The sequence below is a fragment of the Oryx dammah genome, unplaced genomic scaffold (genome assembly GCF_014754425.2).
Source record: "Oryx dammah isolate SB20612 unplaced genomic scaffold, SCBI_Odam_1.1 HiC_scaffold_3, whole genome shotgun sequence".
Taxonomy (NCBI): domain Eukaryota; kingdom Metazoa; phylum Chordata; class Mammalia; order Artiodactyla; family Bovidae; genus Oryx; species Oryx dammah.
Window position 1 is genome coordinate 112,765,706 of NW_024070187.1, and position 13,640 is coordinate 112,779,345.

Genomic DNA, 13,640 nt, shown 5'->3' on the forward strand with positions numbered 1-13,640 from the left:
ACTTCTTTGGAAAGAGCCACATTTAGAGAGAAGTTCAATAAGTATTTAAGAGAACTGAATCCAAGTTCAGAATCACAAATCCTTCAAAAAAAGAAAAACAAATTGTTATATGTTCTGTGGTATTTTTTGTTTGCTTTTAACTTGAACCCTCATCTTCAGAAACACAATCTCTGCACATTTTTGTAGGAAACCTGACCACCCCATTTCTGGGAATATTGGCTCTTGTCTTCTGACTGACCCCTACGAGATGGCTCATGTTTGCAACATCTGCAGACACACACGCACACACACATCTGCACACACACACACCTGCACACACACACATCTGCACACACACGCACACATGCACACACACACATCTGCATGCGCGCACACACACACACACACACACACAGAGTTAACTTTGGCAAGAGTTGCTGGTAATGGAAGTTGCAGACCAAAAGGAGAGAAACGCATTTGGCAGCTACCCTTGAAGAAGTTTCTGTCAAGTCATGTCCTGGCCAAACACAGGCCCCGGGCTTCTCATACCTGACAGAGGGGAGTGTGTGACGCACTGGAGCCATGTTTCAAAATACTGAAGGCCTGGGATGAAAGGCTTAGGACAGGATGGGAGAAGAGGAGTTTACACTAATAAGGGAACTTGGCACTTGATTTCTAAAGTAATTCAAGTTAGAGAGTTCTTAGAGCATTCCACACAAGGAATCCCAAGCAGTGATTCCAATGAATCCTATAACTGTTTATTATAATTCTAAGGGGGCTTTTATATACCTTTTCCATGCTAGCTGTTTGATCATTCTGATCAGTATTACTTCCACTTGACAGATAAATGGGAAAATTGCGTGACCGAAAATATCACAGTGAGTTAAAGGCATTCTTGGACTACACTCCAGATTTCCAGGCTTTCCTTTCACTCTTCCGTCATTCTAACAGGCTGTCATCAAGATTAATACGCCTCATTCCTTGCATGACAGTTCTTTTAAGGAAAAAACATCTGCTTCAAGCACGAAGATGTGGCCTTGACAAGGTGACATTAAAAACTAGGATGACAGCGCTGGCTTTTTTACACATAAAAACATGATTTCAAAGTTTTTAATCATTTAGAAAAACAGAGAACCGTGCTGGAACCCACGTGACAGCTGATTTCAAGGCTCTCTCTAAAGACGCAGCGAGCAAGACACCGCGGCCCTGACCTATGGAGCCGGGACACGGGGCCAGTGAAGGGCTCGCACGCGGCACGACCAGCGGGTTTCCCGTCGCGGAAACTGGTGTTTCAGCGGTTCCAAGACAACTGACCCATACACACGTAAGAAAATGAACCTCGACTCCCACATCTCATCCTGTACATGAGAACCAAAACGTATGAGTCAGAGACCTACACGGACAGAGCCAGAAAACTTCTGGAAGTTCAGTTCAGTTCAGTCGCTCAGTCGTGTCCGACTCTTTGCAACCCCATGAATCGCAGCACGCCAGCCCTCCCTGTCCATCACCAACTCCCGGAGTTCACCCAGACTCGCGTCCATCGAGTCAGTGGTGCCATCCAGCCATCTCATCCTCGGTCGTCCCCTTCTCCTCCTGCCCCCAATCCCTCCCAGCATCAGAGTCTTTTCCAATGAGTCAACTCTTCGCATGAGGTGGCCAAAGTACTGGAGTTTCAGCTTTAGCATCATTCCTTCCAAAGAAATCCCAGGGCTGATCTCCTTCAGAATAGACTGGTTGGATCTCCTTGCAGTCCAAGGGACTCTCAAGAGTCTTCTCCAACACCACAGTTCAAAAGCATCAATTCTTCACAGTCCAACTCTCACATCCATACATGACCACAGGAAAAACCATAGCCTTGACTAGATGGACCTTAGTCGGCAAAGTAATGTCTCTGCTTTTGAAACACAGGTTCTATCGTGATGACTTGGGATATGCTAAAATTTGGGGGGCAGGATGCAAAATGCACTGACTATACCAGTAAAAAAAGGATTTACCCGGTGGCTCAGTGGTAAAGAATCTACCTGCCAACACCGGAGACACAAGAGATGCAGGTTCAATTCCTGGGTAGGGAAGGTCCCCTGGAGAAGGAAATGGCAACCCACTCCAGGATTCTTGCCTGGGAAATCCCAGGAGTCTGGCACGTTACTGTTGGACAAAGAATCAGACATGATTTAGCAAATAAACAACAAACAACAATAGAAGTAAAGACTTGATATGGTGGATTTCAGATTTAACAAGTTCTATTCATCAAAAAGGTACCATTAGGGAAGATTATTAATCTAGAGATTAATCAGAGAGTAATTCTTTAAGTGAGAAAGACTGAAAGAGGGACATTTCAGGTTTTAACTCCCAGTAAATATAGCCATTTAAATTCTGTATGTAACAAAGAACACAGCCTCAAAAATATTAAGCAAAAACTGAAGGAAATAATAAAGACAAATAGATAAATTCATAATCACAGTGGTAGATAGTCCCACGTCTCTCCCTTGGAGTAAGTCATAAAATAAATAAATTAGTCAGGATGTAGAAGATCTTCACATGATGGTTCATGACTGTGGTCGAACAGCCATGTACAGAAGAGGCCCCCCAGCAAACGCACAGTACACACCCCTCACGAGCAGACACAGGGCGCATACGGAAACCGACCACGTGCCGAGCAGGCAGCCAAGTCTACAAAACGTCTGCTTTGTGAAACCATGCAAAGTTCTGGGACTAGAGTGGAATCAGACTAGAAATTTAAAACAATCAGGTAAATTTTTTAAGAAATCACTAAGCCCTTGGAAACTCAGCAATATATTCCCAAATAAACCATTATTAAAAAGGGGACTCACAACAGAAATTAGAAAATACTTTAAATTAAATGATAAAGACACGAAAAAACCAAAATAGAGGTTGTAGCTAAAATTGTGCTTAGAGGGAAATGCATAGCTTTAAATAAATATATATATACGTAAAAGGCTAACAATTAATTTGGAGAAGGCAATGGCACCCCACTCCAGTACTCTTGCCTGGAAAATCCCATGGACGGAGGAGCCTGGTGGACTGCAGTCCATGGGGTCGCTAAGAGTTGGACACGACTGAGCGACTTCACTTTCACTTTTCACTTTCATGCATTGGAGAAGGAAATGGCAACCCACTCCAGTGTTCTTGCCTGGAGAATCCCAGGGACGGGGGAGCCTCATGGGCTGCCATCTATGGGGTCACACAGAGTCGGACACGACTGAAGCAACTTAGCAGCAACAATTAATTATCTAAGTATACTATTCAAGAAACTGGGATAATTGTAGAAAATCAAGCCAAAACAAAGTGAAAGAAGAGAACTTAATAAAATAGAAAGCAATAGTACCATAGAGAAAAATCAACAGTGGAATTTTTCTGAAAGAACTAATAAAATGGATAAACTTCTGGCAAGACTGAGGAATAAAAACACAGCACAGGGTCTCCTGACCTCTGTTGCCACAAAACAGGCACATAGGCCATCACTCTCACTTTGACAAAGCAGTGTGGATAATGTTTTCTAAAAAAACTTGTAGCATTTTTTTAACTCATTAAAGCACTGAGGATACAAAGAAGCCTCAGTGAGATAAGTTCTCAAAAGTCAAGAGTCCTTCTTAAGAAGGAAGTGACCCCAGCTGCCTCACAAGTGGCAGAACAGCAGGAGGAGGGGACCCGCCACAGAGAGGTGGAGGAGAAACCAGAAAATTTCTAGCAGCCACATGACTGAGTGAAGTGAAAGTTGCTCAGTCGTGTCTGTCTGACTCTGTGACCTCATGGCCTATACAGTCCATGGGATTCTCCAGGCCAGAGCACTGGAGTGGGTTGCCATGCCTTCCTCCAGGGGATCTTCCCAACCCAGGGATCGAACTCAGGTCTCCTGCACTGTAGGCGGATTCTTTACCAGCTGAGCCACCAGGGAAGGCCAAGTAGCCACATGAAGGCTGGCATAACCATTTAAAAGTCAAGGAGACGCAATGACAGAACGAGTCTATACCCACCTGCCACCTCTTTCCCTTGCTTCTGTCCTGAGTGTGTAAGAACAGCCAGGAAGGCTACAGCCAAAGAAGCTGAGTTCAGGGATGTCCCCTGAGACACACGGGACTTTGGCCAAGTGCAAGGCAGCTGCTTCACAGCAGCAGTGAAGACGATCCCCTCCTCCAGAGAGACCTGGGCTTTCCCAGAGTACAAGGAAGCCAACCTGCAAAAGCTAGAGACACACCAGGATAGAAAGATTTCTCCCAAGGCATGGGAGGCCAGAGGCACAGTTGCAGAACAGAGGAGACCCCAGCAAACCAAAGAGCCAGCCTTCATCAAGCCAAAAAGGAAAGCAAGGTGGTCCAGAACACTGCTGTGTGTTTGTAGCACACAGAGAGCTCCAGACTCCCACGACAGCTCAGAACCTGAGGCACGCTGATGGAAAATTCCAGATCCAGCCCTGAAAACATGCGACAACAGTCGCAAAGTAAGTCAAAGTGAAGCTGCAGCCCCCCAAGTCCAGATGCTGCTGCCTCCACTGCAGGGGAGACCGAGGCAGCCCACCTATGAGCAGCAAACAGAAGGGACACACCCCTCTCTGGAGGAAATAGTCTTTACTTCTGTCTCTACTGTTCTTTTACACAAAGCACATGAAATAGGATGTAAACTCAAGAGATAAATTCGATACGAGTAGTCCTAGAGATGAATCAAACATTAAAATTACAAGAGACTTTAGAATAACTATGATAGGAAGTCAAAAGAGATCATGAAAAAGACATACAACACGTGTGAAGAGACAGGGAATTTCAGAAGAGAGATGAAAACTATTTCTTTTTAAAAAAAGAAATGCTAGAAATGAACCATGGGACGATACATACTTCATTAGATGGGCTTAAAGGCACACTAAACACAGAGGAGAGAAGGACCAGGAAACTTGAGGAGAGGTAAAGCTAAATATCCACCCAAACTTAAATGCGTGGGAGAATGAAGAGAAGAGAACAGAGTACCCAAAAACTCCTGGGCTACTCCAAGTGACCTAACACATACAAGAAGAGAGAAAAAAACGAGGCAGGAAAATACTTGAAGAGATATGGCCCCAAATGGTGCAAACCTGTTGAAAGACCTCAACCCACAGAGCAACAAAAAAGCGCAAGCACTGAGAAAGACGAAAACCTACAGAGCTACACCCACACACAGCATCGTCAACTGATCAAAAGCAAAGATTAAACAAATCTCAGAAGAAGACACAGGAAAAAATGACACGTCACACTCAAAGGTGCAACTGATACAAGCAGTGGCTGACTTCCCACAAAGAGTTAACGTGAAATAAAGACTTTTCCCATCAAAGCTGAAAGGAGCTATTTCAGGAAAGTCTGCTCTATTAGAAACAACTGTGTTTTAGTAATGTCTTTAGAGTGAGAGTGATGCCGGAGGCCCTACTTCAAAAAGAAATGAAGGAAAGGGAGATCCCGGGTGAACACAGACTTTTCTTTTATTCATTTTTTTTTTAATGCTACATTTTTCAACTTTTTATTTTACTTTTCATTTTTTTAAGTCTCTATCGATGTGAACAGCTGACTCATTGGAAAAGACGCTGATGCTGGGAAAGACTGAAGGCAAAAGGAGAAGAGGGCAGCAGAGGATGAGATGGTTGGATAGCGTCACCAATTCAAAGGACACGAACCTGGGCAAACTCTAGGAGACTGTGAGGGACAGGGAGGCATGGCGTGCTGCGGTCCCTGGGGTCACAAGGAGTTGGACACAACATAGACATTGAACAACAAGTGAATTTCTTACAATATTGCTTCTGTTGCTTGTTTTGGATTTTTAACTGAAAGGCATATGAGATCTTAGCTTCCTGACCAGGGATTGAACCCACACCCACTGCATTGGAAGGTAAAGTCTTATCCACTGGACCACCAGGAAGTCCTGAAAGACCTTCATTAAAGGACAAACAGGATGGTGTTCTCTGAGCTGACGTATACAGTAAGCCATGCTGTGATTCCCTTGAGAGCTCCGGCAAAACCACAATGCTCTCAGCACATTAAACCATGGTGAGAACTCTTCCCAACTGCGTTCCTCCAAAGCAGCCAGAGATCAGGAGATGCTGTAAGAACAGGACAATGCTGCCCAGCTGGGAGTGGGGGAAAAGAGCAAGAAAAGGGTGGATGAAACTGATACCAAATTTATCCCAAAGTCAGCACTAGAACTGCCACAGATTCTCCTCAGAAGAGGTCAGCGGCGTCTACAGTGCAGACAACTGCCTTTGAACTTTCTCTTTAGGGACTTCCCTGTGGTCCGGTGGCTAGGACTTCATGCCCCCCACACAGGGGGCCTGGGGTTCCATCCTTGGTCAGGGAACTAGACCCCACATGCCACAATTCAGAGTTCATATGCCCCAACTGAAAAAAGATCTTGCACGCTGCAACCAAGACCCAGAGTAGGCAAGTTCTTAAAAACTTATCTTTGGTATAAACTATTTAGGGTTGTTTGGGATGTTTATTAGTTTATTTTGCAATAAGGGATGTGGCAGATGATTGGCACGTGGTGTCCCGTCTGAGGGTACACAGGAGGACAGTGCTTCCCGGCCTCCCTACAGGTCTGGACAAAGGAGGGCAGGAGGAAGGGAGGTGGACACTTGCCGCTCTGGCCCCCGAAAACATCTTCTGTTATCCTGACTTCCAAACTGACGTCAGCAGGAGCTTGTAAATTGATTATCACCACCACCAACAGCAGCTCGCACATATATACGTGCTCATACAGGCGAGGTGCTCTTCTAAATGCTTTAGGTCTTAAGCTGGTGGCTCAGACAGTAAAGAACCTGCCTGCAATGCACAAGACCTGGGGGTTCAATCCCTGCATCGAGAAGATTCCCCTGGAGAAGGGAATGGCAACCCACCCCAGTGTTCTCGCCTGGAGAATTCCGTGGACAGAGGCTATAGTCCATGGGGTCACAGAGTCAGACTAACACTTTCATTTTCATATTGCTGTATCCTCACCACAACTCCAAAAGGAAATACTCCTTTCCACCCCTTTCACTTCATAGATGAGAAAACTCTATGTTTTGAGAAGTCAAGTAGCTCATCTGAGACATTCAGCAAGAGGCTTCTGGAGCTGAGATCAAAACTCCAGGTCAGGCTCCAGTCTGCCCCCTAGTGACACGCTCTCTACGCAGGACTGGCTCACCCCCTTTCTCCCTCCTGCCTTTTTTACATTTATTATAATGAATTTCAGAAGCAATTATAAGAACCAAATAAAACTTTAGTGAGAATGGCTATGGAATGCTATTTACCTTCACAGCCTACCTGACTGAGAGCTTACTTGTGGTCTCAAACCCTGCTTCTTCCGTGAGAACTTCTATCCAAGTGGAAATTAGCAGCCTGAGCTAGAGCTGTGACTACGGAACCTGGCTTGGCCTCCGGAATCGGGAGTTTCCCTTAAAAAGAGATTTCTGAGCAGGATATCTACAGAAGCCCAAGGATATAAACAGACAGCTCACAGAAACAGTAACACAGCCGTAGGCTCTTAAACTCTGTAAAAAGATGCTCCATGCCATTCATAAGACGATAAATGCAGATTAAAACTAGATGAGATATCATTTTCCCCTCCCAGGCTGGCAAAAATTCAAAGGCTGGTAACATGCTCTCTCTGCTGGCAAGACGGTGGAGAAAGAGGCACACACATATTGTTGATGGGGAGCTGAACCACTCTTCATGAGGGGTTCATCTATATCTCAGAATTATAAATGCTTGTAACCTTCATACAAATAATTACTCTTTGGAAATTTATCCTACAGACTAGCAGAAGTGTGAGATGCTGTGGACACAGGATAAATATCACCGAACTCTGTCACATCAGAAGATGACAACAATCCTACATCCATAAGTAGGAGGCATATTCTGGTTATAAAGTGAAATGCTATGTAGTGTAAGAGAGAAAAAAGGAAGTGTGGTATTCTTTAATCTGGAAAAAAAATCTCAAAATTACTCTATTTGGGGGAGGGAAGACTAGGTGCAGAATACACCCTTTTATGAGGGTGGGAGGATGGGAATTGAAATCTGCATTTCTGTTTGCTTGCACATGGTACAGAGAAACTCTGAAAGGAAAACACAAAACGGTTCCTCTCACACATTGCGGGAGGAGGCTCAGTTATACAAAGGAGCCTGGAAAACAATCTGCCAAGCTCCGGTAACGGTGAAGGTGAGCACAGACCAAACTCAGCAGTTCCAATAGATGGTCCCCGTCCTGGAGAAACCAGGACACCCAGACCAGGGCACACGCGTGAGAACACGCACTGAACACGGCCCAAGACAGCGAGAGTGTGCAAACAGCTGAGTGAAGAAAGCTGGCGGCAAGACATGCGCAGGCTGAAGCCATTTACACAGGAAGTTTAAACATGAAAAATAATACTGCCCCTTGTTTATGATACATGTGTAAGTAAAAAGTATTTCTAAAGCATATCTAGATAATAATAATAAAGACCAAGTTCTAGATAAAAGTTATCTTGGAAGAGGGAGAGAGAATTAATAGGGGAGGCATGCTTCAAGTATACCTGTGGCTTTGGGGATCTTAAAAAGGGTAAAAGACATAAACCAAAAAAAAAAAAAAAATTCTTAGGTACCAAATCATTAGAAATCTCTGTTTTAAATTCCAGATGATTCTGAAAAGGCAGCCAATCTAAAGACAATATCTGGATGAAATTAAACTGAAACATCCCAGATCTCTGCTGGTTTTAAAAAATTAAAATTTTGTATCTGATTAAAACTAGTTTTGTCATCTGACTTTCCTTTCTAATCAAGACTTCTTAGGTTCCTGTCAGATGCAATGGGAGTGAAGCACAGACGTTAAATGGAATAATTAAGGTAAACCCTTCAGAAAAAGGTAATGTACCACGTATTTACTTCTTTTTAAAGAAATATGAGCAAATGCTAAAAAGTTCTTGCAATTCAACTTCCACTGACAGAGTCATCACTCTGAAATTGGCTAAGTACCCCTGAACTGTATTTCACATTTGCTGAAATAGATGTGAGACTGTTTCACTCCATTAGCACCTGACTTCTTGAAAAAGTTTTGTCTTTAGCTATGTGTTTGTGAGCAGCACGGTCAGCTCAATATTATTTCCCTACGAAGCAGTAAAACCCAGTGAACTCTACATGATTTCACATCAGAGCAATGTAACTAAGAAGGGAGCTGTGACTCAGTGCGCATTAAATGTCAACAAACTGTGAGAATGGAGTGAAGAGAGAAGAAAGCTTAGATTTCAGAGCATCCTTTCTCGGTTCTCCCCTAAGAAACAGGTAAACACAAAGACGCAGAAGGCCAGATACAGGTAACCAGGTGGAGAAAGCAGAATCATAAATAAGGCTTTTCATCTATTTCCTCATTCTTTCCCTCCTTAATGAAGGAATGGTGCTAAGAACCCGGAAGTCAGGAATAAAAAGAGAAAACGGCAAATTGTCAGACGGCCCAGCAGAATGAAGATGAAAATGAAGTCAGGAAATTCTGAAGTCCACTCCTGGCTCCATCACAGGTTGACTGGTGTACCATTGTGTCTATCTGGGACTCAGTACCTCACCTGTAAAATGAAATGGCTAATAGTTACAACTTTTTTGGGCAGCTTTGTTGACGATGGAAAAGTACTCCGGTAACAGCAGGGGTTGACATGTGGCATATTAGGCTCTGTGTCTGGAAGGAGAAGCAAACTCAGCAGCCGGAACTCTCGATCACAGGACTCCCATTAAAAAAACAAATGCTCTGCTCCATCCCCAAATTACAGACATGCGAAAAGCCACATCTGTGTGCTCTGCCCCAGCAGAAACGATCACTGTTGTCATTGCAGAGTCTGGCCCTATGCTTTTCCAGGAGAGGAGAGGGAAGTGGGGCTCTGAATTTAACGGGCGCTGGCATCTTATTATAAAAGCAGCGTTATAAAATGCCTCCTCAAGCTTTCCCAGCCCATCCCAGCCTTTTTCTTCACAGCAAGTACTATCAGGCAATGACAACTAGAAGGTGTGGACCAATCCCCCTGATAAAGACCATCAGGAAAGCAAGATGAAATACACACAGCGTCTTCCTAAAAGCAGAGAACAGCTATGAGCATAGTATGGAATTACCCGGCCGTGATCCAGAGGTAGATGGAAATATTGAGAGGCAGGCCAGCAGCTAGCACTGCCTTTGCTGCTCCCCAGAGGAGGTAGCTGAGAAGCCAGCTAGTACTCTGACAGCTCTGGAGGAATGGGAACCAAAAGCTTGGGTGTAGGGCACAGAAAAGACAGGTCCCTGACAAAACCCCACACTTTTGTTGTTGTTTAGTTGCTAAGTCATGTCCGACTCTTTTGTGACCCCATGGACTGTCGGGCTCCTCTGTCCTTGGGATTTCTTAGGCAAGAAGACTGGAGTGGGTTGCCATTTCCCTCTCCAGTGGATCTTCCCAATCCAGGGGTCAAACCTTCGTCCCTTGCCTTGGCAGGTGAATTCTTTACCACTGAGTCACCTGGGAAGCCCTACCTTTAAGAGTAGGCCCCCAAGATTAGGAGCTGGAGTAAGACTAAAATAAGTATAAGCCTGCCCTTTAATGGACTGCAGCCTGACTTCATCTGGAGGGCTCTGCAGCCTGGTCATCTGCAGGGCTCTGAAAAATCTCAAGCTCTGAAAGTAGATGAAACTGATTTTGGAGACCTAGTGCCTAGCAAAGCTTGTGCCACAGGCAAATGAAAATGCTCTCCAAGAAATGAAGCCACTGTGCTAAGAATCACTTATTTCTAGAGGGATAACTGGATGCCACAGGGAAAAGAATGGGACTAAACCCCTACTTCACAATATAACCGAAGGTGAAGCCAAAACGGATCACAGACTAAATGTAAAAGCTAACACTACCAAATCCAGGCCTTGGATTCAACAATGGTTTCTTAGCAAAGACACAAAAAGCAGTAAAAAGGAATGACAGACTGACACAGATACAATGTGGATGACTCTAAAAACATTATGCTAAGTCAAAGAAGACAGTCACAAAAGGATATATATTGTATGAGTGTGTTTACAGGAAATGCTCAGAACAGGCAAATCTATAGGGACAGAGAGCGGATGAGTAGTTGGCTAGGGCTGGAACTGGGGGAAGTGACTGCTAACACAGTAAGGACAGTGTTTCTCTTTGAGCTGATGAAAACATTCTGAAATTAGATTATGTTGATAGTTGCACAACTCTATGAATCAACTGAAAACCAATGAATCATACTTTAAAAGGATGAGCTGTAGGATATTTGAATTATACTTCAGGAGAGCTGACACCAAAATGTACTATAATATCTTTTTTCCAAATGTGAATATAATGACCAGCATGATCATCAGATACCCTGACAAGAACACAAAACGACATACACAAGAAAAGGATCCGTAGGTTACCGACCGAGATCCAAACTCAACAGAAACCACAGTCGAAAGAAGCATGCCTGTATGTGCTTGTCATGGAGAGAAAAGCCAAACCAAAGGTCCTAAAAGGAAACAGCTAGAAATTTCAGAATTGAAAACTACCAGAGACGAAATAAAGAACCCAGTGAACAAGAGCAAACTTATTAGCAGATCAGATACAGCTGGAGACAGACACCGTGATCTGGAAAGTAACAGGAAAAAAATTAACAAGACTAAAGAGAAAAATAAGGATAAGAAACGAAAGGAGAAGATAAAAGTATAAAACAGTGGAAAAGTCTAGCATATATTTAAATTATTTGGGAGAAGCAAGGGAATGGGGCAGTAATATTTTAAGGGAAATGGCTGAAACCTTTTCCCAAAACTTAGAAAAAAACTTAAAAAAAAAAAAACCCTTAAATCCACAGATTTAAAAGGCCCAGGGAAAACTGAGCAGGAAAAAAAAAAAAACTACATCCAGACACAATGGGCTTCCCCGGTGGCTCAGACGGTAAAGGCTCAACTGCTTGCAAAGCAGGAGACCCAGGTTCAACCCCCTGGAGGAGGAAATGGCAACCCACTCCTGTATTCTTGCCTGGAGAATTCCATGGACAGAGGAGCTTGGCAGGCTACAGTCCATGGGGTCGCAAGAGTCAGATACAACTGAGCAACTAACACTTCACTTTGGACATGACCAAGCAAAACGATAAAAATCAAGCCAAAAGAGAAAGTTCTAGAAGTAGATTGCAAACAGGAGGCAGAATGCCCTTTTGAAGACAAGATTTAAAATGATTAACCTCAAAGTAATCAGAATATTCAAGACATCAAAGACAGGCTAATCCACGGTTTGCCTGTGCTTGCATAAAAAAACGAACATTAAACAAAAAAAAACAGATCTCAGGAAGAGGTTCGGGAAGGAAACTGGCTCAGAAACAAAAGCAACACAAGTTACCTTCAGCCACTGTTCAGCCTGCTCCTTACTCTGGACGGCAAGAACAAGTGGGTCTGTGCCCTGCTGGGTGATTTTCAGCTCATGCTTCTTCTTTTTGCTGTCTTTCGGGATATATGTAATGTTGCAACCTTGGAGCGGCAGTTCCATCTGGGGCTGCTGGTCCTTGGAAGTTTTGTAGCACTGTGATGGACAGGAGAGATCAGAGTAAGGGTATAAGGAAGTCCTTTACCACAGATGAAACTACGGCACAGTGAAAACAGCGCTGGAGAAGCACCTGGAGGTCTGGCTGAAGGGCAGAGAGGCTCAGAGGCTGGAGTCCCTGAAGATCCAGGGACTCATACACAGAGCCCCACTGTATACCCACACCTCACCTCTGTGTACGTGCAAACACCCCTGCTCGCAACTCTGCAGAGTTAACTAGCACCAGGACATGGCTGGGCAGGGTGTGAAGTCCTGATGGATCTTATGTTCCAGTGGAGCTTCCTCTACAGGTGACAGGCAATGTCGGAGATTTTCTCTAACGTGGGCATACAGCACCTCGGAGACCCCACCATTTATGTCATTTCATGTCTGCCCACCTCATCCCTACTCTCTCTCTGAAACACAGATGAATCATTTTATGAAGAGTATACACATCAGCATATAATAGACAGAAACGTCTGCCAAGCTGTGCTTTCCAGTTGAGTGCAGGGTCCACGGAAGGGCACTGAAGGGGTCTGGGCACATCTCAGTGCCCACCAGAGAGCTGCCTGTGCTCAGAGACAAACGGGTTCCGGAAGGACATTCAAAGAAGCTAGTCATGGTGGCGCCCGTGGGAAAACACACTGCGGGCATTTAGGGGAAAAGGCTGCTGTTCTGTTTTCCGTTTACAGCTTTCTGTTCTGTGAGACTTAGAGAGTACTTGCTTTTATCACTGTTAATTTTTTTTTTTTTTCAGTCAATGGGAGTAATCTGGGCAGTTGGATTGTAGGTCATTTTTGAATGAAAAAAAGTTCCATAACAAAACTTTGATTCTGCATTTCATCAAAGACAGCGCTTTTGCATGGCTTTCCACTCATCCCTTCTTAAATATTTACAGCTACTCTAAACGGTATCACCATCCCGGTTTGGAAGATGGGAAACTTGGTAAGTGATGGAAGAAGTAGCTGAGGAGTGAGGGAAGGAAGGAGACAGGAAGGGAAGGGGCTGGGGCCGGGGGCTGGGGCAGAGGGTAGACTTGGCACCTCTGACAACTGCTGAAGGTGAAAGTGAAGTCGCTCAGTCGTGTCCGACTCTTTGTGACCCCGTGGACTGTAGCCCGCCAGGCTCCTCTGTCCATTGGATTCTCCAGGCA

General features: G+C 44.4%; 1 protein-coding gene across 2 annotated transcripts in view; it reads right to left on the reverse strand.

Moving 5' to 3' along the window:
- AFAP1 (actin filament associated protein 1) overlaps nucleotides 1–13,640 on the reverse strand; it is a 147,012-nt gene that overhangs the window by 54,460 nt on the left and 78,912 nt on the right. For both annotated transcript variants that reach the window (XM_040237602.1, XM_040237603.1), the window contains exon 6: nucleotides 12,308–12,487. In XM_040237602.1, coding sequence (XP_040093536.1) covers nucleotides 12,308–12,487 — 180 coding nt within the window. The remainder of the gene's footprint in view (nucleotides 1–12,307; nucleotides 12,488–13,640) is intronic.